Source organism: Podarcis melisellensis (genome assembly GCF_964234715.1).
Source record: "Podarcis melisellensis genome assembly, chromosome: 17".
In the NCBI taxonomy this organism is placed as follows: domain Eukaryota; kingdom Metazoa; phylum Chordata; class Lepidosauria; order Squamata; family Lacertidae; genus Podarcis; species Podarcis melisellensis.
The window spans coordinates 37,125,963-37,152,205 of NC_138534.1; the positions used below are offsets into that span (position 1 = coordinate 37,125,963).

The following is a 26,243-nucleotide window of genomic DNA, read 5'->3' on the forward strand; positions in this document are numbered from 1 at the left end:
CAGGATTTGGCCTAGTCCTCCCACTCATCAGATGACATTATGAGTGATGCCAGGTGATGGGTAGGTAGGGCATGACTTGGGGGAAATGATGTCATGAGCCAACTTGGACTCCCTGGCAGGTCAATATGGGTCCACAGGCTGACAGTTCCCAAACAGGTTGTAAAATACACACCTTGCTTAAAGCTATTCATCCCCTACTTATTTTCTACAGCAAATACATTTTCAAAATGAGAAAAAGTATTGATATTTTAAACCAGGCACGCTCCTACTTTAAGCTAAGAAAAATCCTGAATAAAGGTAATTTGATTGGGGGACGGGGATGTAAAGAAACTAACAAGCATGCTTTTTAAAAAATAAGAAGCAAGAGATTTTTGGTTTAGCAGATAGCAGCCTAAAATGGTAAATTCCTAACAAGTATGTCTAAGACTTCTTAAAGCACAATGCATGCCTGCTCAGAAGAAAGCCCTGTTGTGTTCAATTAAACGTATTCCTAGGTAAGTGTTCATAGGGTGGCAGTCTACGTAAGCAACTGGACAGCACATGATATTCAACCCAAATCTGACTCACAAAGACTTTAGCTCTCAGAAACACTTTCTGGCCCAGAACAACCACCTGAATGAGGCTTAGGGGCTTGTTTCCTACCCCTGTTCTCATAAGTTTCTCCTTTTAACAAGGATACCCCTTTGACAATTGTGCATTTTGGCTTTTAATAAAAACAAAAAGTAATCACTAAATTGTTAAATAAACCAATGGATTAATATTACGCAGTCAGAACTTTACCTGCTTCTGTCTGTAAGCTTTCCGATATCCGAAAACAGTGCATTTTACTGAAGTTGCGAGAACATAAGTGCACACAGTTTGGAGGAAGAATCATGTTTCTTAGTCTTCCAAATGTACATTCTGGAGGTACAATCACAGAGCAAGCAGCATGAGCCTATGGAAAACACAGCATCAGGTTCTTGTAAAGTCATGTCTAATTTCTATTTCAGAGCTGTAAATTTTGAGCCTAGACAGCTGTTTCCCACCCAATCTTCCAACTCTACAGTTCTATGATTCTATAATCTATACCCATAGTTTGTGGCTGGCAGTGTGTGTGTGTGTGTGTGTGTGTGTCAGAGATAAAGGGCACCCCCCAAAAAGTTGCAACCTTTGACAAAGTTAGTACTTCTTTCAGATCCCCTATCATATGGTAAATAATTATGAACACTTTAAAATTATGTGTTATTTTATATCCCCTTAGTCACAGAAGACAGATCTTAAATATCAGTAAGCAAAGTTAATCCCATGTGAGCTCAAATATTCATATTCTATGTGCTCAGAAGTTCAATGAATGGAAGAGGCTTGGTCACACAGAAAATGTGAGCGTGGATCAGCAATTTCCTGTAAAATTAATCAGGGAGCCATTTCATATTGGGGAACAGTCCATTTTACAGATAAGTAAAAGCTTATTGCCTCAGTTCTTCTAGTTTTTTTTGTTTGTTGTTGTTTTGAAAAAACTATCTTCATTTAGTTTTCCCTCCTGGCTAGTTTACAAATAAAATGAAATGAAATACAAAGTACAACTGAACACAAAGTACAATGATCACAGCCTCTCTCCTCCCTATAGAGATTCATTAACCATATTCTTTATATATATAAAAACCTGGTTAAACAGATAGTTCTGTAACCTGTGGAGTTTAATGAGTAGCAAATATAACACACTGGTACACTGGCAGCACTATTACTGATTGCCAAAGCACAATAAAACACAAGTTTAGATGTATTCAGATTCAGTGCCTAATACCTTTTCACCTTGATGATTTCTGGCTTTGCAAGAATAAGCAAAACAAATACTCACAAACCTAACGCAAGTTTGGGATCACCAAGGTCAAATTTTTAGAGCAGGATGGGGGGGATGCTGAAGCCTCACTGCACTCCCTGCCCTCAAGTTGTCTCCCAGTGCCCCATCACTGGAAGTGATCCCAGCTGAGAGAAAATGCTGGGACGTGGGTCCCAGTCTGCTGCAGAGGAAAATTGCAGATTTGGAGCACACACACAGTAAGACCCACTCCCTGTGTTACGTAAGATTGAGGCAGACCCAGACTTTAAGAAGAGACAGGTCTGCCACTGTCACATACTGCTTGGCCTTAAGCCTAGCTCAATACAAGTATTTTAGATGGACATATGTGGTTTCAATATCAAAGAGAGACAAATGAGCCAGTGTGGTGCGGTGGTTAAGAGCAGTAGACTCGTAATCTGGTGAACCGGGTTCGCGTCTCTGCTCCTCCACATGCAGCTGCTGAGTGATCTTGGGCTAGTCACACTTCTCTGAAGTCTCTTAGCCCTCTTAGCACCTCACAGAGTGTTTGTCGTGGGGGAGGAAGGGAAAGGAGATTGTTAGCCGCTTTGAGACTCCTTAAAGGTAAAAGGTAAAAGGACCCCTGACCATTAGGTCCAGTCGTGGCTGACTCTGGGGTTGCGACGCTCATCTTGCTTTATTGGTCGAGGGAGCCGGCATACAGCTTCTGGGTCATGTGGCCAGCATGACTAAGCCGCTTCTGGCGAACCAGAGCAGCACATGGAACCGCCGTTTACCTTCCCACTGGAGCGGTACCTATTTATCTACTTGCACTTTGATGTGCTTTCTAACTGCTAGGTTGGCAGGAGCAGGGACCGAGCAACGGGAGCTCACCCCGTCGTGGGGATTCGAACCGCCAACCTTCTGATCAGCAAGTCCTAGATTCTGTTGTTTAACCCACAGCACCACCCGCGTCCCTTGAGACTCCTTAGGGTAGTGATAAAGCGGGATATCAAATCCAAACCCTCCTTCTTCAACTGAGTAGCAGTACACATCCTATGCATGCAGAAGGTCCAGAGTGCACTCCCTGGCATTTCCAGTTAAAAAGATGTCAGGCAATAAGACTGAAAAAGACCTTTTGTCTGAAGCACTGGGGCATGTACAGCCAAGTCAGAGGACGTGCTGGGCTAGAGGGGCATGATATGCTTCAGTAGAAAACAACTATGTTCATATGATGTTTAAAATATAAACCAAATCACAAACACAAAGGAAGGGTAGTCTAAAGCCGAGCATGTTGCTACGGAAATAATTCCACATACTGTTACACCTAAAAGGAAATTTCCACAGTAGTGTACATTCTTAATTTAATGCTGCCATTCAGAAACAAACAAAATGTATTTGAAGAGTAAAGAAAGGCAGTTTACATCTTCTGAGTTATTTTACTTGCAATGTCCAGAGTACACTTACTGTCCTGTTAGATAGTTCTTGAGATAGTAGAAACCCAACCAGATGGGTTTTCTAAAAAATGTTTACATAGTGACCACTTATGGATTGTAATGACAGTTATCATGATATTTTTCCAGACTACATGCACTGTATTATGGACATTTCATTTATTTTGTTATTCTGTTTATTTACTTATCTGATGTTTTTATACCACACCTTTCGTCCATTCTGGAGAACAGGGACCCTTCACATATGAGATTGTTTAAAAACAACCATCTTTAATTAAAACAGAGAATAGATTAACATTCTGTTTTATCATATATAATATACTGTAATGGACTTCCAGCTAAACTACCTTTCACTGCTTCTTTCTTTTAAGTTGTCTTGAGGATTCTGGCCAGTTCACATGCCAGGGTATGGAAAAAACAAATAAATCTTGTTTACGTACCAGAATGCCACACCATTCACATCTCATACCCGAGAGCACCTCGGAAGAGCCACACGTTTTCCTGCAGACCTTACAACGTGCACCTGAAGAAAGATTTCCCTCCCTCCAGTGATGATGGTATGTATCCTACAGAAATTAAATAAATCAATTATTTAAAAAATGTACTGCAACTTTTAAAATTGCTTTAAAATCTTGGTGAAGCAGTTGAATTAGCTGCACTCGAAATCTGAATATCTAACCTTTCAGTGAGTCCAGAAAAATCAACCAAAACAAACATTTAACGACAGAGTCTTCGAAGCAAGTTCAACTTTGCGATAGGCCCTTGGAAGCAAAGCTTTCCTAACAGATTTCTTTCCTCTGTTGTTTAAACAAAAACTTTTGTACTTACATGATCCTGACTGCCATCTTGATGGCACTGGCGACAGTCACTACAAGCAAATGGGGCACAATCCGTATGTACGTGCAGCTCACAAACTAGGAGTAAACAGAGGGAAAGGGGAGGAAATTGCCTCTTGTTTGCTTTACTGTTGCTTTTATCTCTATTTTTAATCTCCTACTTTACTTTAAAAATATATTTCATCGTTATTATAGTAAAGATGCAACATCATGTACACGATTAGCAGAACCATAAGAACCTACTGGATCAGCCAATGCCACAGCTAGTCAAACATCCTCTTCTTACAAGCACCAACCAGATGCAATCACAAGCAGGACCTGAGCAAAAAAAGGAGTCTCCACTCCTGCAGGTACCAGCAATTGGTATTCAGAAGCACAGTGCCTGTGGCTGTGGAGGCAAAGCACAGCAACTGTGGCTAGCAGACCTTGGTAGCCTTTATCCTCCATGAAATTGCCTAAGTTTATTTAAATCCATCCAGCTGGGTGGCTTTAATGTAACAGGTAAAGGTAAAGGGACCCCTGACCATTAGGTCCAGTCATGGCAAACTCTGGGGTTGCGGTGCTCATCTCGCTTTATTGGCCGAGGGAGCCGGCGTACAGCTTCTGCGTCATGTGGCCAGAATGACTAAGCCGCTTCTGGCAAACCAGAGCAGTGCACGGAAACGTCGTTTACCTTCCCGCCGGAGCAGTACCTTATTTATCTACTTGCACTTTGACGTACTTTCGACCTGCTAGGTTGGCAGGAGCAGGGACCAAGCAACGGGAGCTCACCCCGTCGTGGGGATTTGAACCACCAACCTTCTGATCAGCAAGTCCTAGATTCTGTGGTTTAACCCACAGCACCACCCACGTCCCTAAAGTAACAAGTACAGAGGCCCAATGTGGGCCAGAACCACAATGGGGCCAAAGCATTAAGACACTACTCTGAAGACCAACGGGGACTTGACCTGGAGCAGAGGTATGCATGCTTGCTATTTACATGTTACAAACAACCAAGAGCCACTCAGTTTCTAATTTCATGAATAATGTCATGTCTGCATAGGCCCTCAGTGCTTTGCATGCAAAAGATCACAGCTCCAGTCCCTAGAATTACCAGTTAAAGGATCTTAAAAATCTTATTAAATAGGAACCCCAAAATTTGGGATCCATTCCAAACTGGTGCCAAAATTTTGCAATAGTTTGAACCCCTTTGGCACCACAAATCCCACTCTCAAAATGAGGAACTGATACTAAAACCTGGGTTCCTAATTAATGTCACTAGTTAACAGCACTCAAAATCCCATATTGTCCAATGGATTCCAAGCAATGTCATATTTCTGCAATTGTTTTGAATCATTCTGGAGCACAAACCCCATGTTTAGCACTACCCCCCTAAAAAGCACAGTAACTAATGAATCAAACCTGGGAAATATCTCTGTCCCTTTGGGAAGGAGAACATGCTATAGTTTCAAATACAGAGTAGTTTTTTCTTTAAAGCACTTTTTATTGAGATTTTTGTAACAGATAAAAGCCTTCCATCTTCTAACTAACAGAGACATCTGTGAGGGACTTCGCACATTTGCCTGAATGGCAAGTCTCAGCCTTGCTGATGGCTCATCTATCTAGTTTGTTTTATGTGTCAATGGCCTTTCCCTCAGGTGATCTCCTGGACATGGGGAGCTGGCCTGTCTCTAATTTTTGCCCTTGCTAGAACTCTGCCCAAGACCTTGGAGGCCCACCATCAATTGAAACAGACAGATATTAGGTTAGATGGAACAACTCTCTCAATAGAAGGCTGTTTTGTATGAAATCACATTAGATTTGTACATTGAGATTAACCTACGAAATCGCCATTTCTCATACAACATCAACAACTGGTAAATGCTATGAGAGCACATTTTTCAAGGGTAGTAACTCTGCTGGGAAAAGAGAGAAATGCAGCTTATCAACAGGCTTCCTCCCCACACTCTCTACAATCCCTCACACTTCCTAGTAAGTCCTCATTTATCATTCTAGGAAGTGCCTTAAAAATATTGTGCTTGTGCCAGGGTGGCAGACAGTTAAGATACCAATTAGAATAAGCTGACAACACCATGATCCATTACAGTTCAGCCTTACCTTCACAGCGAAATGCTGGAGACTCCAAAAGCTTTCTGCACACGGCACAGAACTTTCTCTTGTAATGTCCTGGAGGTCCTAAACAATGTGCAACTGGAACCTGCACAGAAAACAAAGTGTGCTTTAACTGTATACTGTGCCCTTAAGATCTACAGGTGCAGCATAACTGTATATAGGCAACTAAAAACACTGAGCAACTTGGGTGACTGTTAATTTATGTGTATTCAGTTTATGCCCAATCAGAAACCAAGGCCCTCTGTGAGAATCTTTTTTCTTTTTTAACCTCTCCCGTGAGAATATTGAGTCAGCAGCAGTCCAATCAAGCAATTTTAAAGATTAAGTGTATTTATACAATTTCTTAATCACACTTCAGTAAGGAGATCCCATTAGAACATTTCCAACCACATCCCTAGGAGGGACACAGGACAATCAATTAGGTACTCACATCATCATGGTATAGCGATCTGCATCCCAGAAAGGCAAATATATATAGGTGCAAAATTACACAAGGAAAAAACAAAAATAAATCACAGGAGAAAATGCTGCAAAGCTAGAAAGAAAGCCAGTGTTCCAATGACAAGGATCAATCTTAACTACGAGTTCTGGAAGAGTTGCTCCCTGTCTTGCAGGCCTTGTTCCACCTGGCCTGGGAGGGAAGGGGCCCTGACTGACTCCAGCTACAAAAGCTGAGCCTGCTGAACTGAGTCTTGGGCTGGGGTATTGTTTAGAAGTTCTGTTGGGGGGGGCGTTGCTGCTGTTATTGATATTAATTTTTTGTATCTTTATTTTTAGATCTAATGACCCTATGACTTGTGTGGAAAGGTTGTGTACTTTTTGATGTGTTCTGCTTTTGTAATGTACCATATTTTTTTCCCTATAGGACGCACTTTTTCCCCTCCAAAAATGAAGGGGAAATATGTGTGCGTCCTATGGGGTGAATGCAGGCTTTCGCTGAAGCCTGGAGAGCGAGAGGGGTCGGTGCGCACCAACCCCTCTTGCTCTCCAGGCTTCAGGAAGTTATCCGCAAGCCTTGCAAGCCCGTGGGAGTTCCCACAGGCTCGCAAGGCTTGCAGGCAGCAGCCTGCAGCCCACAAGCTTGGGGGACAGCGGGGAGGCGGAGCGCTGCCATCCTGCTGTTCCCCGACCTCGTTTGGATTCCCCGACCTGGTTTTGGGGGGGAAATAAAGGGGAAAAGAATTCCTTTATTCCCCCCCCCAAAAAAACTAGGTGCGTCCTTTGGGCCGGTGCGCCCTATGGGACGAAAAATACGGTAAATCTTTTCATGTTGTAAACTACCTTGAGCAAGGCTTTCACTTTGGAAAGGTGGCATGCAAATAAAATGACAGTGATGATGAATAAAGGATGATGTAGTGCCAGCCACTTCTTACCCAGTGACCCAGGCATAAAAAGTTTCTCTGTTACACAAAGATTGCAAAAGGAATGTTCTCCCTTCTTTACGTATCAAATGACGCAATTTCTACTGACTGGTTTCTAACAATCAAAAGGAAATAGTCACTTCCTTTGCCTCCATGTCAGTCTAGGGCTTAAAGCGGATATTCACCAAGGAACCGCCATGCGCATATATTTTCTGCTTCTGAAAGTGGGTGGAAAGATGCAATTTTAATTACTCTCTACAATCCCATCTTCCCCTTCCCCGTCCCCACAGAGGAGACTAAGGAAACAGAAACTAATTATACTGTCCTCACCACACAGAGTCTCAGTTATTCCTGTTCTAAATACAGTAGTCACCATAGACAATTTAGCTACATTAATTCTATGTGGTGATGTCACAAGACACCCTGACAAAGCTGTATAATTTTTGCTTCTCATTTATTATTGAAAGCCCTTTCTAGAATATGATCTTGATATGAGCCATTAAAATCAATTAGCAAAACACAGCATAGCAATCTGATTCTATAAATGCTTTTAAAGCCATCTAAGTGCCGTTATTATACTGAACACATTATCTAATCAACATGCAATACTGCAGCAGCAAAGGGAAACTGCATTTTTTTTCCAAGAGAGAGAGAGAGACAGAGAGAATACGAACAAATAAAAAACAAACATGTAGTTTAGCTCTAGATAATAGTACCATTAAGAGTTATTTGTGGCACAAGGATGCTTGTTCTATTTTCAGCTATCTTCAGCTGAAACTTCCTGTTTCGAGTTTTTGGTAGAGGTTTCCCTTTGCTGTGCAAGACTTCATTACACTGATAGGATTAGAACAATGACACACACAACTGCAAAAGGAAAACAATATACCAAACCAAAGACAGCTGAAAAGGCACTCAGCCTGGAACAAAAGTCACCAGGGAGATGGTAAATTGTTACCTTTGAAAAGCTATGTTCAATGCACGGCTGAATTGGAGCCGGGACTCACCAGCATAAAAATTATTCAGAATCCTGGAACATGCGAAATATTGACAAAGATGCCTGTGAGCATGCACAGAACCCTTTTCAGCAACTACAGAATGACCTCATTCATATATGAGACGTCATACTAGTTCCAATGTATTACACAGCATACCAAATCAGGCTGCCCTCATCCCAGGTGCAAGTGGGAGAATCGAGCCAAGGTTTCAAGGCTTACTGCTATGGCCAAACCCAGGGTCATGGTTTATTTCCCTAAAACAAAACCACAAGCAGCGAGCCAAGAACCAACAATGGCTTCTTGACTGTGGTTTGTCGAGGGGGGGGCAGCGGGAATCACAGCCCTGCCTTCGGACGAAACAAGTTTGGTTTGCTGTTCCTGCTTGCACCAGCGGAGAATGAAGCAGAAGCAACTGAACAGCTTGCAACCCCCAAAAGCCATAAACCACAGGATATCATTACAATTCCACACAACACCCGCAATCTGGGGTTTTAGCTAACTACATCCTGGTTAGTAGAAATAATTTCCAGAAACCTGACATCCTTCATTTTTGAGATTAAGCACTTTCAAGGCAGCGACTTTTCTCCAATATCAACACAAGAAAGTAAATTCATTGAAGTCAGCAGCAGTAGCTATGCAAATCTAGCTTGAAAAGAGGATTGCATTTGACTGTTTACACAGTAAACAATTCGCTCAGCAAGGGCCAAACTGGAGGCAATTAGAACAGATAAACACATGATGAAAAACACTTATCAAGATATGGTCTTGATATAATTCAATTCTGGTTTGGGGCACAAACCAAGCTCCGTGTGTGTGTGTGTGTGTGTGTGTGTGTGTGTGTGTACACACACACACATACACACCCTGTTGCCACCTACAGGAGGCAGCAGAAGAATCAAATTCAACCTAAAATATAGCACAATTCTTATAAGTGGCTTCCTATGTTCTATGTCCTGCTAGAGGAAGATCAAGGGCTGCATGTGCCAGGGGCGAAACTAGGCTTTATTTCACCTGTGTCAAAGACCCAGTTTGGCACACCCCCATGCACATTTGCGTACCCATACACACACAGGCTAGGAGCCTCAATCACTCCTCTGGAGGCTTCACCCAGGGCAAAAAACCTCACTAGCTTCCCCCTCCAAAAGCACAGCTCATGCACAAGGTGATTTGCTTAACTATAAATGCTGTAAGCAAAGCAAGCAAGCAAATAAATAAATCCTAAATTAACAAGACAACAAAAGATCTTTAGCCAACGCATAACGGAAAAGATGCAAGGAAGAAGTACTGAACAAGACTGCATGCAGGTCAAAGCAATAGTAGCAAAAGACTTTTATCAGGACCAAATGAAACGACACATAAAGCAGTGAGAGGCTTTAGAGTTCAACCAGAACTCAAAAATAATTTCCTGAAGAGAACTATACATGCATTTGTTTAAACTAAAATAGGTACAGTACTAGACAATACAGGCTGCTCACAAAAAATGTTTGATATATTTTGGACTCCATCCAGCTTATAACCAAGTCCAAGCAACAAAGATTTGTCATAGTACGCAAATGCCATAATTTCTCTTTGAACATTGTTGACACATGAACTTATCTGACTCATGGCATGCTTCTTAGTTTGTGAGCCTTTGCTTGACCTTGAATTCCATGTCCTGCTTTAAAGTGACATTTTCATTATGTCCGGGATAATCCCCATTTTGCTTAGCATCAAACGAAAAAATTCAGACGAAGCTGACTCTTAGCCAGATTCCCTTTACCCTTAAGTATTCAAAATGCAATTCCTGGTTTATAACATTTGCATGCTCTAAGAATCCAGCAGGAAGAAATCTTTAACACCCTTCATATATTAGAACTTTCCACAAATAGCCACTTTGTATAACCAGCAAGAAGGGTAGGGGACAAAAATAGAAGCTTCCCATACATAGAATAAACTAGCATTAAGCCTTCTGTTATGTTTTTAAGCTAAGAGCCAAAGTGAATATTTGCTTCATGTAACCAACACACAATACAGCTGTCCCATATGGCTGCTTTTGGACAGCAGAATATTATCTTCGAAGCCCATCAGGCAGCCTGTAATTAAGAGAAGCAGTTGAACATTTCATGACACCTTTTAATGCTGAAGACTTAAAAGTCACATGCAAGAGGGGGTTGCTTATGTTAGCTTGAAGGGAAAGGCATCTGAGGATAAAGCACAGAAATCAAAAAGCATTCTCGGCAGTAGCAAATGAAGGAAACTCCACTGCAACCATGTCACTTATGCTTGCTATAGTTTTAAGCTTAAAAAGTAAGTATCATGCTAGAGAGGCAACATAAATTCAAGGGTATTCTCCTGACCTCAACTTTTTCAAAATCAACAAGAATCATAACAAAACTGACATAATAAAAAATGAAATCATCGCTGGCGATGACTTTGAACCAATATTATGGATGACATACTAAATCTAAACTTAAAAGTGCAGCTATTTGCATACAGACAGAGTGCAGAAACATGCAATTCCACGTCCTCTCCTTTTCCCACCCCTCTGCCTGGAGGAGCTGTTATCAAAGTAATGCCCAATAAGAAAATGTCTGTTCCTTCTCCTTTTCATTGTGTTCCAGAATGTAGACATGTATTCACCTTGAAAGGTATATATGCATATCAGGAAATCAGGGTCCACTTGATTCTAGGGTATTTTCAAAAGGGGTGGTAGGAGCTATTATGTCACCCTGACAACTCTCCATCATTTGGCTCTGAACACCTGGTCTTTTGCATGGCCAATGATCACGAAGACCTTCATATGTCTAGAACAGGGATGTCCAACAGGTCGATTGCGATCTACTGGTAGATCCCCACGAGGTTCTGGTAGATTGCGGCCAATCTCTGGCTCCCTTTCCTTAGCGTTGCTAAAAATGACTCCTGCCCCGCCTTCCATTGTTGTCTGATCTCTGGAAGGGAAGATGGAGCTTTCTCTGTGTTGCTGTTTTGAGCCATAGCGATCTTCTTGTGAGTGATTTTACCCCTTTGTCCCTTGCCTTTAACCCCCCCCCCATGGAACTCCTCCCAAAAAAGCTCAACTGTGAGCTGAACCCCCCCCAAAAAATGGGATTTTCCTCCTCCCTTAAAAATAGCTGAACAACTTTGAGCTGAACCCAAAAAAACCTCAACAACTTTGAGCTGAACACCAAAAAGGGGGTAGATCACTGCCAGTTTTTAATTCTGAAAGTAGATCACAGTCTCTTGAGAGTTGGCTACCCCTGGTCTAGAAGATATTATAAAATCTCTAAACTAAAAAGAACTGTTCTTCACAAGTTGTACAATTCCATCTGCACCCTATTTAGCCTCCTACATGTAGATACTATCATAACTGCATTTGCTTCGATTATATTTCTATGAACAGAACAAAAGGCTTCAGATATCTCCAGTTTGTGTTTCAGTAAACAATAGTAGCAATAATTCTTATTTTCGAAAGTAACAGTGAAAAGTTCAGGCCAGACTGAAATACTGAATACAATTTTGAAGATCTATTTTAAAATGTCCCAAACTCTTGCAAGATAGGAGTTTCCATTTATTATCCTTGCACAAGATTGACCACGTGTTGTCACACACTGTATTATATTGCCTTATTTCAGTTCTGCTAATTGATATTTTAATGCTGCAAATTTTCCAGATCTTTGGGACAGAATAAATACTGCTAGGCATTTCATTACCTCTTCTAGTTGTTAATAGAATTAGTATACTGAAATGTTAACCTACACCTTTGTTTAGGGACAATTCGTTATTTTGTTTACTTGTATTTCTCCTACAGAAGCATTTCATGACACACCAAAAAGCATATAACATCAAATGGTTTTCAGCATAAAGGCAGACGAAAGGGAAGGAGAAAGAAACTCAAGAGTTAAGCAGGAGACGTAGATACTTGGGGCAACTTACCCTTACAAGACTTGGAGCAACACAAGAGCATGGCATCTTCACATGCTTCAGGCACTTCTCATGAGACATAAAATTGCAAACTGTAGAAAATAAAGGATGTGTGTTAATTGGTCATTTAAAAAACCATTAAAATTCCAATTATACCATTAATCCCGGATTCAATGTTGTATTGTGTAAAGGAGTCCTTGCTTTTTTCTGTCCTGAAACTGCTGTTAAGTTTCATTAGATGACCCCAACTTCTAGTATTATGAGAGAAATTTCTTCCTATCCCTTTTCTCCATACCACCACAATTTTTTTATAAACCTGTCATGTCCCTCCGTACTTGCCCAAAAACAAACAAACCCAAATGTTGTAGAATTTCCCCATAGTCCCAGGCCCCTGGTTATTTTGGTTATGTTCTTCTACCTCTTTTCCAGAACTAAGCTCTCCTTTTTCAGATTCTGTAAGGGTACTATGCTTTCTGAAGTTTTATTTTCAAATCATTTCTTAATCATCTGCAGCATGGAATTTGCATTTTTCCTATCTGAAAGATGGGGACAAAAATTGCCTACCATACAGAGATAAAGTATCTAAAGCAGTCTGAAGCACTGAATTCTGCTATATAAATTATTCAGAAAAGTGAAAATTCAAGCAAACTGCAAAGAGCTCCAAATCAGTTTCTCCAGATTGGGTGACTAAACCAGTGTTTCCCAACCGGTGTTCCGCGGCACACTAGTGTGCCGCGAGACATTGCCTAGTGTGCCGCGGGAAAAATTAAAAAATTCGAAAGATATCCAGAGAGGCGGCCTTCAGGCGAGTTTTAATTTTAATTTTCCTTCTCCCACTTAATGCCCCACGCTCGCCCGAGCAGCTTGCAGTCCTCGGTAACCACGGCGACCCGAGGGAGGGGAGGGAACAGGGAAGTCGAGGGCGGCGGCGAGCCGCGATGACGTCAGTGGGCCGCGCCGCCTCGCCCTGGCACGGTGTGAGAGCCCCGGCTAGTGGCGCGAGCTTCGGAATAAGTGGGATCCGCGTGCGCGAGACCGAGATCGCGGGTAAGGAGCTCAGCCCTGGGCAGGAGGAAGCGGGGCCGCGCGTGCGGGCCACATCCCCACAGAGAGCGAGCCTTCCCCGGCCCACCACTCCGGGCAGGTCCACTCGCATGAGGGGGCGGCGATGGCGACGGCCGGCAGCTTGCCTGCAATGCCATCCCTCGAGCAGGCGAGGAGCCCGGAGGCTACCAGATGCGAGTCCTCTTTCCCACCCTGCTCGGGAGTCCAGAGCACTTGGTCGCATTCAGGATCTAGAGTGGGGAAGCGGGGCTTGTGTCTGGGCTGGACACATTGGGCTGCCTGTGCCGCACGACCTGCGGGGAGAAATCAGGGTGGGAGTCATGACCGTGAGGCAGGGCTGCCAAGTGTGGCAGAAGAGGACACGGCCGTCGCACCTGTCCTTAGGTAGGAGCTTCTTCCGTGTCGACCTGCTGCCCTAAAGTCTTGGCTTTTTTCTTGGCTTTTTGGCGGTTGGCACAGAAGGAAGGCAAGGGGGAGGGGAAAAAATTGAAACTTACACTTTCGTGCGTCCCTCCCGGCATGACGCTGCGCGCTGACGTCACGGGGCTGTAATGGTGGTGTGCCTCGAGATTTTTTTCATGAAACAAGTGTGCCTTTGCCCAAAAAAGGTTGGGAAACACTGGACTAAACAACTAAATAGCAAAGGCAGGTCAATGAAAGCAAGTGTAAAAAGAGGCACATAAGGGCAAAAAATCCTGTTGTTGCATGCAAGCTGATGTCTGAACTAGCAGTGACTAGCTAGGAAAGACATATTGGGGTTTTAGCGGATAGCGCAATAAAAACATCAACCCAACACATGGCAGCTGTGAAAAAAGAACATCCTTGGTCACACCTTGTCATTATGCTCTATCAGTGCTTGAATTCCACATCCTGTTACATCTACTGTCACATGTAAATCTTGTGATCAACATACTACAGTAGTTTGAACCCAATTCTTATTCGCTTTGACTTCTTCCTATGTGGCATCACTGGCAAGGCAATTCCACATTTTTTATGTTGTCTTGTAATTCCAAACATGTTTATTTAAGTCCAACTGAACTCATTAAGACTTGACTTCCTCATGAGTATGCTTAGGCTTTCAAACTTACTCACACACTTTGACAGGCAGCACCAATTTTCAAGGAGACAATGGCTGCTCTTCAGATGCTGAAAATTTAGCTGCCATTTTAAAAGGGCTCTGTGGGATTTGCCATCTTTTGATCATGTGCTACTCATTTTGTTTGAAGGGTAATTGCTTCTATTTCTTTCCATTGTCCTCTTCAGCAGATGCTGCAGCTGAGCGCAGATGACCTTGAAGCTATCAGCTACTGGATGCAGAAGCAGAAGCCTTTATTGTTTGTAGCGTTTAGGCTGAATCATCTAAGTCGTTGCTTTATCTATCATAGCTGTTTTAAGTCCTGCTGATTAGAGTTCTCAATCAGAACCTAAATTAATATGCAAAGAGTGGATCCTATTAAGTGCTATATAGTTGATGACAATTTGAGCTCCTTCGACTGTAATACAAGAAACTGGGAAAGTGAGAGTTTAAAACTTGTTTTTGCTCATTTCTGTGCTATACCAGTTTATATTAAATTTAACTTCATAACAAGGGCTATTACTTGACAACAATAAAGTATTATTATTATTATCTACTAGATTGCCTACACAATAAAAGTTTTGTGGCCAATATCTGTCTATTTCACAACATGCTTTCAAAAAAATGATTCTGTAAATATTTAATAGAAAAGAGTATTTTTGTCTGAATTATGAATAAACAAATCCTTTCTAGGAAACATGTTGGTAAATATGGTATGACATCCAGATGATATATTTGCTTTGCAATACCATATAAAATATTTTTTGAAACAACTTCCTCATTAGTGTGATCATTATTAGCCAAGGCCCTGCTAAAGTTGTTCATATTTTCATCGACTTCCATGGACAGGGCCTTTTATTCAGTGGCTGACAACTGAGGAGGCAAAACATCTCACATATAGAAAAATGACACATTTCAGCAATTCTTTTCTTTCATAAGCAAAAGAAGAAAAGAAATAGAAAAAAGTCCCTAAACTTTTTTTAAACCCTCTACCATTTTTAAACAGCGTAAAACTTTTATTATCCTAGGTGTAAACAAAAACTATAATAGATTTTTAAATTGGTCCAGTTTAACCGGGGGGGGGGGCGGGGAGAGATTCGTTGGTATCACATTCCAAAACTATAGTCTTAAAGACAAAAGCAACTGCAGAACATTGCACCCTCACAATGCAACCTAAATTCCTCACTGAATTATTAGGAAGCCCTGGAGAAGAAAACACAAGAGATGCATAGGTAAAATACTGGGCTCACAGTAAATAATGTTAGGGGTCTAATACCCATAATAACGTAACAGGGGTTTCCCCCGAAAAGCATATTATAAGGAAGAGTTCAGAATTTAATCTAATTTAAGGCCATGCCTAATTTCCCAGAGAAACCACAGGCAGCTAATGAACTTGCTCAACAGAAAATTGCATACTGATATTCAGCCATTGGAAAGCAAAGCTAGTATCTACCTTTCCTTCATGTCAATCAACTGCTCCTTTTACATATAAGATAGAAAATTGTACAAATTGTAGAAGTGTTGAGCTATTGCAGACTCAAGCAAACAGCCCCAATTAGTTAGTTTCTCAAACCCGATGTATCATCATGTATGGCTGGTGGGTTTTCTTGTTATGAAAGGTTTTGAAATAATTTAGTAGTAGTCCTGGAAATAAATTCGGCTTCTGGATGGATAGGCAGTTGAAATGTTTTTCCCCCCTTCAAGACTTCCAAGTTCCACATCATAAAAGGTCGTGCCTTCCATTAGTTACAAGATATTGATTCTCTCGGTCTGGTTACAAGTAATTGATGTCTTCTGCTCCACTTGTTATCACAACCTCTTCTGTCTTTTGAATCAAGGATGAAATTGCTTCTACAGGCAAACTTCCAGAACTGAATACTTTGTTCCAGTTTCTCAGATTAAGTGCATGTGAGAAAAGAGTATCCGGTAAACCCAAACTGCTTCTTAAGCAGGAACAAGCAGCTCAGAAAACCGTATCATTCGAACTTGAGTTAGTTATCAAGGTCATCAAGATAGGCAAAACCAGTCTGCGATTAATTATGAACCTAACCATGTATGTGTATGTGTGTGCGTGTGCACTTCGTCCCAGGTGAGACATGCATCCTGGGTTGAGATAATATCTTCAGTGCTTGTAGTATTAAAAAAAACAACACAAGGAGGGAGGGGAGCCCTAGAATGTGGCACTTGGCAATTCTCCTGGGATAAGTAGCAACTGTCCCCAAGCAGTTGGCAGCCTGCACATCCCTATGAGGGACATTCATGGGCTCCAACAGGCAAGTAGCTGCTAAAGGCTGGCAGAGACAACAGCATGACACTGTGCTCAGAATGGTAAGACAGAGGAAGAATGGCTGGACTACTTGGAAACACAACAAGACTGGGTAGGATTCAGTAGTAAAATCAGCGGCAACTAGGCCCCGGACAACGTTCGAAAACTTCCTTCTAACAACAACGGGACACGGCAAGGGGATGGTATCCGCAATATACAAAATACTACTCCGAAATCCCACAAAGCTCCTAAGAATGGGAGAACGAGATAGGCTATGAGATTAACTCCACTCAGTGGACCAGAATGTGGTCTAAACCTCCCTTTAAATCCGTATCAGTGAAAAGGAAAGAACTCACTCTGAAACTCACTTACAGGTGGTACCTAACACCAAGGAAACTAGCGCTAATACGCCCAGGAACCTCACCAAAATGCTGGAGAGGATGCACCTCCACAGGCACATACCTCCACATGTGGTGGGAATGCCCCAAAATCCAACTATTCTGGACAACAATAATACAAGAAATATGCAAAATAACTAAGCAAGTATTAGAAGTCACCCCAGAGCTGGCCCTACTAAACATCTTCCAAGATAATAATGCCCACTCACATCATAAAGAGCTCATAACCCACCTACTCTCAGAAGCCAGAAACATCATAGCCAGACACTGGAGAGACATGTCAGGAGTAAGCATGGATCAGTGGTATCAAATAGTATGGGAAACAGCTTTATTAGAAAAACTAACCAATAAACTGAAACTGACACAGGACCAAATAGAAGAAGACGCCTTCACCCGAAAGCATGTCAAAGTACAAGTAGATTAGCAGGTACCGTTCCGGAGGTCCGTTCGCAACATGAGCAGAACGCAACCCGCGCCTGCGCGTGCGCTGGTTGTGATTCGCTGTTTCTGCCCATGCGTATGACGTCATTTTGTGCGTCTGCGCATGCGTGATCGGCAAACCCTGGAAGTAACCCTTTCTGGTACTTCCAGGTTGCCTTGGGACGCAACCTGAAAACGTACAACCTGAAGCAAACGTAACTATTAGGTAAAAATTAGCTGCTAAATGGAAAAGTACACCTCAAAAATACACAATAAAGCAATCACCAGGTAAAGCTTGACAGAAATATGCACAGAAACTGCCTATCTAATTTGCCATAGGGACATATAGACATCAAAACAAAGCTCACTATTGACTTCTAAATTGTGGGTTGACTGTGTGGCAAAGACCTTTTATAGCTGTGTTTCTTAGAAAACCAGAAGTAAAAATAGCTATTTCTAACCTAATGTTCATTCAATCAACATTGGGTGTATGCTTCCGGGGAGGGGAAAACTTAGCCTGCGTGGAAAGTAACAACTGCTACAAGATTTAATGGCACAAGCAGGCTTCACTCTGAGTGTAGTCCATCTTCCCATTTGGATGGATTTGGTCCATGGGCAGGAACTGTACTGCCCCAGTCAATTTAGTGATGCATAACTGTGCCCTGGTATGTTGCTTAGCAGTTATAGGCCACTGTTGATACCTGCCAGAGGACCTGTGGTATACGGGGGAGGCCCATACTTTTCACCAGGAAGCCCCAGTTAGAAATGGAATCAAAGCTGTGGAAAAGATAAACAAGCTATCAGGAGGCTGTGCAGAATCTGAACCACAAGGGCCAAGAAAATCAAATACAATTCTAGCACAGTGGAACTAACACCAGGTCCTCAGGCTTATGCATGGAGGGAAACCTAATAGTCCAATATCCATAGTCCAATATCCAGGAGCCTGAAACAACTGACTAATTGAAGCAGAAATCTTACTCACTGTGGCAGTGCTGCAACTGAATGAAGAAAGAAGTTACAGCCAAAGACGTTTAAGTGATCTCATTTCCCTCTTCAACTTCAGTCTGGGTTATTATTTGCCAATGGGATTGCCACAACCCAAAATTTACTTAGGTTTCCAGAAAATGCACTCAGATGACTGCTAACTTTTATAAAATCTACAAGTTTTGCTCTCTTTTTTCGAAACAGCAGCCAGCACTGTGGGGCAGGGGGAGATCTCCCTAGAAAATTAAGGCCTTTATAACCATGTTTGCCTCACAAAGCAAGTCATGGTATTGAAACAGAAGCATTACATGAAGTATATAAAAACTCTCGCTGGATACCTTAAGTCAGAGGTTTTCAACCTTTTTGAGTCCACGGCTCCCTTGACTGACTATATTCTTTCTGTGGCAGGAGCCCAGTTATGTCACCCATTGCCTGCAGAGCTGTCAGCCTCTCAACCTTTTTCAAACACCCTTCCTTGTGGAGTGTTCCCTCAGCTTCCTCTCCTCTCCCCTCTCCTTGGGAGTCCTCTGGGCAACTGCTGCTGCCTCTCCTGGTCTCTGAGCTCCCCCACCCTGCCCCAAAGAGAGGTGTCTCCCAGAGGCATCATTCACCTGTGGGGCTGATAGCCAGGGCTGCTGCAATAAACAGCTGTGCAAGCCTTTGGGAGGTAGAAATGCAAGAGGGCGTAAGAGGAGGGAGGGAAGGAAAGAGGGACAGTGGTCAGCATTGCCTGTGGCATCCCTGACCATCATTCAAGGCACCCCAGGGTGCCACAGCACACTAATTGAAAATCTCTCCCTTAAGTGATAAAATGTATTAACAGTGATCATAGGACCTATATCCAAATTGAAAACTTTTGCATGTTACTGGCCCTAGACTTCTCTCAAATTTCTTTTTCTGGTTCCTACAGAAACTGTCGGCTCTCCTTAAGAAATTCTTTGGCATGAAGCTCCCAAAAACATAGTTGATCAGTTTTGGTAATCAAGAGAAAGTATTAAGATCATTTCCTGGAATTGCAGTCCTCTTTTCAACAAGCAACCTTTGAACTCAGAACTCAGGGATGAGGACCAGATCAAGAGAGAACTGGGCACTCTTCACAAATATTGTATGTGTGATAAATAATGGGATTATGCTCAAACCTAACTATCTAACAGCACAGGAATTTTAGCAGTATTTTCACAAAGGTGTCAAAATTCTCGATTATCACATTGGATATCGCTTATGAGTTCATGGTTGAATCATCACTTTCTTTACTGCTAGTTAAGTGAATCAACTTTCAACGGATCAGTGAAAGACGGTCTATGGCAGGTTCAAGCAATAATGGAATCAAGCGTAACTAAAATAAATGGGGGGGGGGACATGCTGGGGAAATTAATTTGTACAGAGCAACTTCAAAAGGTGGAGGGATCCAAGTCAAAAAGAAAACTAATCTATCAGTGTTAGAAGCTCAGATATATAAGCTAGTTGCCAAATGGCATCTTAAACCAAGGTTACAGTCATCAAAATGAAATATCCATATCTCCTAGCCATGGCTAGATGAAAAACATTATATATGACCAGATCTAATGGTGAGTCATTGTAAATACTGAAGAAAATTGATGGCACAGACTTAGAGATGGAAGCATACAAGTCCAACCAAGCTGTTTGTATTGCCATTTGCTTCAGAACTCTTTTTAATGAGAAATAGTAATTAATCTTGTTTATTTTTTCTAACTTACGGATAAAGATTTCAGAAATGTAAAAAAGATTAAAATTAGGTTATAATGTAGCCCATTTCAGTAGCAGTCCTGAAAAAGCATTTCTGAACATTTTCAAAGTACTTTAAAACAAATTGTATGCCTAAACTTTGTTTTAATTTGCTCTGAGTCAAAAATCCCACAAAGCTTTAGCTTGTAGATGAACTCAAAAGTGCAATTATGCAGTCAACATTGCTATTTCTTAACTGCAAATGTTCACCTCAAATACTTTATATCCATTGTTTAAAACATTCAGAGCATAACCACACTGAGCAGACATTTTATGATGACTTTTCCTCTAGCCAAGGACCATTCATAATGAATGTAATTTATCAAGGTGTGAATGAAGGAAAGAAGTACAGTCTTATGAAAGAGACAGAAATTGGATTATTGACTAAAATGGGACCAGGGATGAAAGCGAAAAAGCTGTGTAAAAGGCCATGAGAAGTATGATGTTCTTTACAAAAGAGACTAATATTAGTAAAAAGGTAAAGGGACCCCTGACCATTAGGTCCAGTCGCGGACGACTCTGGGGTTGCAGCACTCATCTTACTTTATTGGCCAAGGGAGCCGGCGTACAGCTTCCGGGTCATGTGGCCAGCATGATTAAGCCGCTTCTGGCGAATCAGTGCAGGGCATGGAAACGCCATTTACCTTCCCGCCAGAGTGGTACCTATTTATCTACTTGCACTTTGACGTGCTTTCAAACTGCTAGGTTGGCAGGAGCAGGGACCGAACAACGGGAGCTCACCCAGTCGCGGTGATTCAAACCGCCGACCTTTTGATCGACAAGCCCTAGGCTCAGAGGTTTAGACCACAGCGCCACCCATGTCCCTAATCTATGGGTCAATATTTCAATGTTTATCAGCTAAAGAAGGGACTAGAAAACAAGGAAGGAAAGATCTACTGAACATGTTCATGATAAGTATATTACTGCTTTGCATTGAAGTAATGATTAAGGCAAGCAATAACGTATCACCTTTACAGCAAGACTTTCCTTTGTTATTTATGATAAACATTTTTGTGTAATCTTCTGTAAGTGAGTTCGCATAAGAGTCTCTCTCTTCTCACACGCAAATTAGGCACTTCAGTGTTCTTGGTTTAAACGTCTTCCAAATTAGTTGATGCAAAAGAACTCCTGGTTGGTGCATAAACACACACACACTACTGCATTGCTCAATTACGGTATACCTAGCTATATAGTATATGACTCATTCCCTGGGTTCCATACCTAGCTCACACCCTCTTTTTTATGTAATATGGATATGAGCAATGCTTAATCATAGTGCCACTCTAAATCTTTAAATAAAGTATGTCACCCTTCTGTATGCGACCTTTGTGCTCAAGGCCATCTTATGATGTCTGCATCTTAGCAAGTTAGAACAGATCAGTGTGGCATGTCAAGATGTTTAGACCCGAATGCATCAAGAACAAACAGGGACAACAGCTGCTTCCTCCAAAGGAAAGGGGAGGAAACAGCCCTGCAGACTCAGAAATTATGCATAGCATAAAACTTCAAATAGGCTCAATGCATCCAATAACTTGCTTTACACTCAGGATACAAGGTAGGTAAGAGAGGCAAGTGTCAAAGCCAGATGATCCTTCCCCTTTTTATCATGGCTACTGTATGGAGAAAAAAACCAAATTATCTGGGGAGATCTTACTCCCAGTAAACTGGCTCCCACCTCAATAAAGACCAAGTAGCAAAGTATCATATCGAACAGGCTCTAACAGCTGGATGGAAGAAAAAGGATCTTTACCTGAAACTAACAAGGATGTCAAAACCTTGTTTCAGAAGGAAAGAATAATCTAGACAGGACGGAATGCATGCCACAGTGAAAATAATCCAAGTTCTGAAAAAAGGATAATTAAGTTCTTTGTTCAGAATAACCTTCAGGTTGTTCAGTATTTATTTCAACTATAAAATGTTGGTTTCTGGTGGAAGGCAAGATAGAGAAAGACAAACAACAGAAGTGTCATGCCCTGGCCAGTGGAGTTGTGGCCAAAAAGGCACAGAGAAAGTCCATTTTGGCAACTGTAACCTGGGTTTAAGGTGCCATTTGGCAATTACCTTATATATCCAAGTTTCTAACACTGGGCGCCCTTCCTATGCATATATGAAGCGGCCTCTACAGGCATACTGGCATCTGCACAGAGTTTTCCCATGCAAAGGTGATCCTGACTGGTCCAAGATCCCCATTCATATGAAGGAGCTTTATGAGTGTACATCAGTATATGCACAGAACCTCTTGCCATGTGCATCAAATGCATGGCATGGCTAACATGCGCAGCAGAGGGGGGCACACAACCCTATTCCCCCTTCTCTCTTCTCCTTTAGTGAAACCAATACCATTTGCATAAGTTGACCTACCAACCTCCAAGATGGAAGAATAGCAGGCCATGAACAGGAGGCAATTTTACCACAGAAAACAAGGGACACTAAGGAACAACTCTTCAGCCCACCAATAGCAGCCCATCAGCATGGAAGGGCCAAGACCCTGACAGTCCCAAAAGACTCAAGTGCACACAGAAGGGGTTTAACATTTACACCCCTTGTAAGCATCTGTTCATCTCTGACCCCTCAAAAAGAGAGTAAGTCCCACAGTAAGAGTAAGCCAGTCACAGAAAACCATAAACGTTGCACCAGTTTGCTAGCCTATGCATTCTAATCTACCTGTGGGTGACAGAGTTTCTTGAGTAATTAAATCTAACACAACCAGCTTCCACGGAATGACTTTCTCTGAGATGATGTGACTAGTTCGTTTCTGGCAACAGAGAGTAAACTATGATAAAGGACTCAGCTGCTAAGTTTCTAACTGCCAGACAGCATTTCAGGAGACAAATGTACACAGGTCTCACTACCCAAACACAATGTATTCTCAGGAAATTGTTTTGTTTTTTTTTGCACAAGACGTTGACGATTTCCATTTATTCCTATGGGGAAATTTCTAATGCTTTCCCAACCACAGAATTTTGCCCCCAAACGATGAAAAACCCAGAGAAATCCTCTGAAACCTTGCAAAAGGCAAACAAGGAAGGGCAAAATGCTCTCTTATTTGTCCAATCTTTCCCATCCTCCCACCATGGTTTCTGGTGAAACGGCTACACACAGGTCTGCCTGTTTGGATATCTGAATCAGTGGTGTGTATAGCAAGGTTTGGGTACTAATTCCTTGTGTTTGGATAAGTGAATTTTCATATAACGAGTGCTCGGATAACGGGACCTGCAAGTACAGTACTGGCAACCTATTAAGAGGGAATTCCCTTATAGCTGTAGTGCAGGGAGGTTTTTCCCAGGGCAAAAAGAAGTGATGAGGAAAGCTTCATCTGATAGACCTCAAGATGCCAAGACAAAGAAATCTTGTCAGGAACATATACATACACATAGCCACCTCTACAAGGGAAAGTCCCTGGCATCTGGCTCTATGGCAACCCAGTAAGTTTTTTACCGGCACCTAAATGGCACTAACAGCTTCACCCGAATGATACCAACCTGTTAGGCAACTATTTAAGTAACAGAAGCCCCACCTTGGCAATCTTACAAGGGAAAGTGATTTGCATTTGCTGCTGCAACAGGAAAAGCTTTTCCCAACACAGAGATGAATCAGAATCGTAGAGTTGGAAGGGGGGGGTCTAAGGGTCATCTAGTACCACCCCCCTGCAATGCAGGAATCTGAACATGCAGTCCCCCATTCAATCTGAAACCACACCGGGCCCTGCAAATGTGCTAGCGGTTTCATTGCCGGGGGGGGACCCCACACTGAGAGGCTGGTTTAAGACAAAACAAGAAGCACCAGGAAGGGAAATGTTGGCAAACCTACAAAAGGAAGTCCTTTGCATCTGCTGCTGGTATGGAGATCAAGTGACTGAGAAAGCTTCACCAGCTGCATTTCTGCCTGCTTGCAGGCACAGGAGCTCTTGTAAATAGAGTGTGTGTGTCTGTTGCCTAACCCTTTCTCTTGAGGACAGGCTGTCACGCACCCAAAATAGGAAGAAAAATGAAATCTGTCCCTAACACACACATAAAGGTAAAGGTAAAGGTACCCCTGCCCGTACGGGCCAGTCTTGACAGACTCTGGGGTTGTGCGCCCATCTCACTTAAGAGGCCAGGGGCCAGCGCTGTCCGGAGACACTTCCGGGTCACGTGGCCAGCGTGACAAAGCTGCATCTGGCGAGCCAGAGCCGCACACGGAAACGCCGTTTACCTTCCCGCTGGTAAGCGGTCCCTATTTATCTACTTGCACCCGGAGGTGCTTTCGAACTGCTAGGTTGGCAGGCGCTGGGACCGAGCAGCGGGAGCGCACCCCGCCGCAGGGATTCGAACCGCCGACCTTTCGATCGGCAAGTCCTAGGCGCTGAGGCTTTAACCCACAGCGCCACCTGCGTCCCTATTAACACACACATACACCCACCCAAAACCACATTTCTCCTAGTGATAACACCCCCATCAGTTGTGAGATTAACGTTCTTGCTTTTATTATCTATCGTGTGTGTGTGTGTGTGTGTTTGTTGCATTTGTATGTTGTGAACCGCCCTGAGATCTTCGAGTGGAGAGCAGCATACAAAATAACTAACTAGATAGATAGATAGATAGATCAATCAATCAATCAATCAATCCAGGGTCTCACACATACACACATAACCACATCAGCTCATGCGGCAGAGCAGGAGACTTTTAATCTCAGGGTCCCGGCTTCGAGCATCACATTGGGCGAAAGATTCCTGCATTGCAGGGGGTTGGCCTAGATGACCCTTAAGGTCCCTTCCAACAATTCTATGATTCTTCTATGGATAATTTCCTTGATACGGGTCGTGAGGAGATTATTCTTGTTTTTATCATCTATTCCATGCATACGTGTACATAGTATTCATATGTTCTGAACCACCTGAAATCTTTGGGTGGCGGGCGGCATACCAAGAAACAAATTGATTAATTCAGGGTCTCACGCAATTCTTCTATAGGTAATTCCCCCACTAGGGGTCGTGAGGAGATTCGCGTTCTTGTTTTTTATTATGTATTTTGTGTGTGTGTGTGGTATCTGTATGCTGCGAACCGCCCTGAGGCTTTCGTCTGGAGAGCGGTATACAAATTAATCAATTGATCGATCGATCGATTTGCAGGAGTCTCCCTCCCACAGGCACGCGCGCGCGCGCGCTCCCGCTTCCCCTCTCCCTCCCTCCCCCCCCCCGAGCCCTCCTTTACCTTCGCACAGGTACCCGGCCAGCCCCCAGATGAAGTCGGTGCAGTAGTGGCAGAAGGTGGGCTTGGTGAGGGTCACCCTCTTGAAGCAATGCCCGGGCGCGTTCCCACGAGACGCCGCTTGTTGATGCTGCTGCTGCTGCTTGGGCGACGCGGGCGGCGTCCGCCGTTGCTGGTGCAGCGAAGAGGCGGAGGACGACGAAGACGACGACGACGACGAGGTGGTGGTGGGTAGCGAGCGGCTCTTTCCCCCTCTGCCTATGAGGGGGCTGGCGGAGGGGCTGGAGCCCCGGCTGCCGCCGCCGAGCGGGGCGTGAGCTCCGTCTGCCATGCTCGCCCGGCTCTGAGGGAAGCAGCGGCTGGGGGTCCTCCGCCTCAAGAGGAGAGCGCGCTCACGGGTTTGCCGCGTCCCCGTCTCTCCCTTTTCCCCTCAGGGGCGCGTCGTGAGGAGACGGGTGGCGGCGGGCGGGCAGGCAGCCCCTCTCTTGCGAGACTTCCGCCGCGCTGCCAGGGGAAGCCGGAGGCGGCAGTGGCGGCTGAGGAGGCGGCCTGAGGGAGGAGGAAGAGGAGGGATGGGGAGGGACGCAGAAGGGCGGCGCTTCAGCGGCCGCCGCGGCACCGCAACCGCCTCATGGCGGGCTGGCGGGCGGCGTGGGCGAGAGTCC

At 43.3% G+C, this 26,243-nt stretch overlaps 1 protein-coding gene across 1 annotated transcript in view; it reads right to left on the minus strand.

Moving 5' to 3' along the window:
- The window catches only part of DGKQ (diacylglycerol kinase theta), a 71,196-nt gene extending 45,227 nt beyond the window's left edge, over window positions 1-25,969 (minus strand). The window contains exons 1-6 of the mRNA XM_081893926.1: window positions 25,582-25,969; window positions 12,448-12,527; window positions 6,165-6,264; window positions 4,060-4,145; window positions 3,672-3,797; window positions 781-934 (exon numbers count right to left, since the gene is read on the minus strand). Coding sequence (XP_081750052.1) covers window positions 781-934; window positions 3,672-3,797; window positions 4,060-4,145; window positions 6,165-6,264; window positions 12,448-12,527; window positions 25,582-25,909 — 874 coding nt within the window. The 5' untranslated portion in view covers window positions 25,910-25,969. The remainder of the gene's footprint in view (window positions 1-780; window positions 935-3,671; window positions 3,798-4,059; window positions 4,146-6,164; window positions 6,265-12,447; window positions 12,528-25,581) is intronic.
- Window positions 25,970-26,243: the final 274 nt, after the last annotated feature.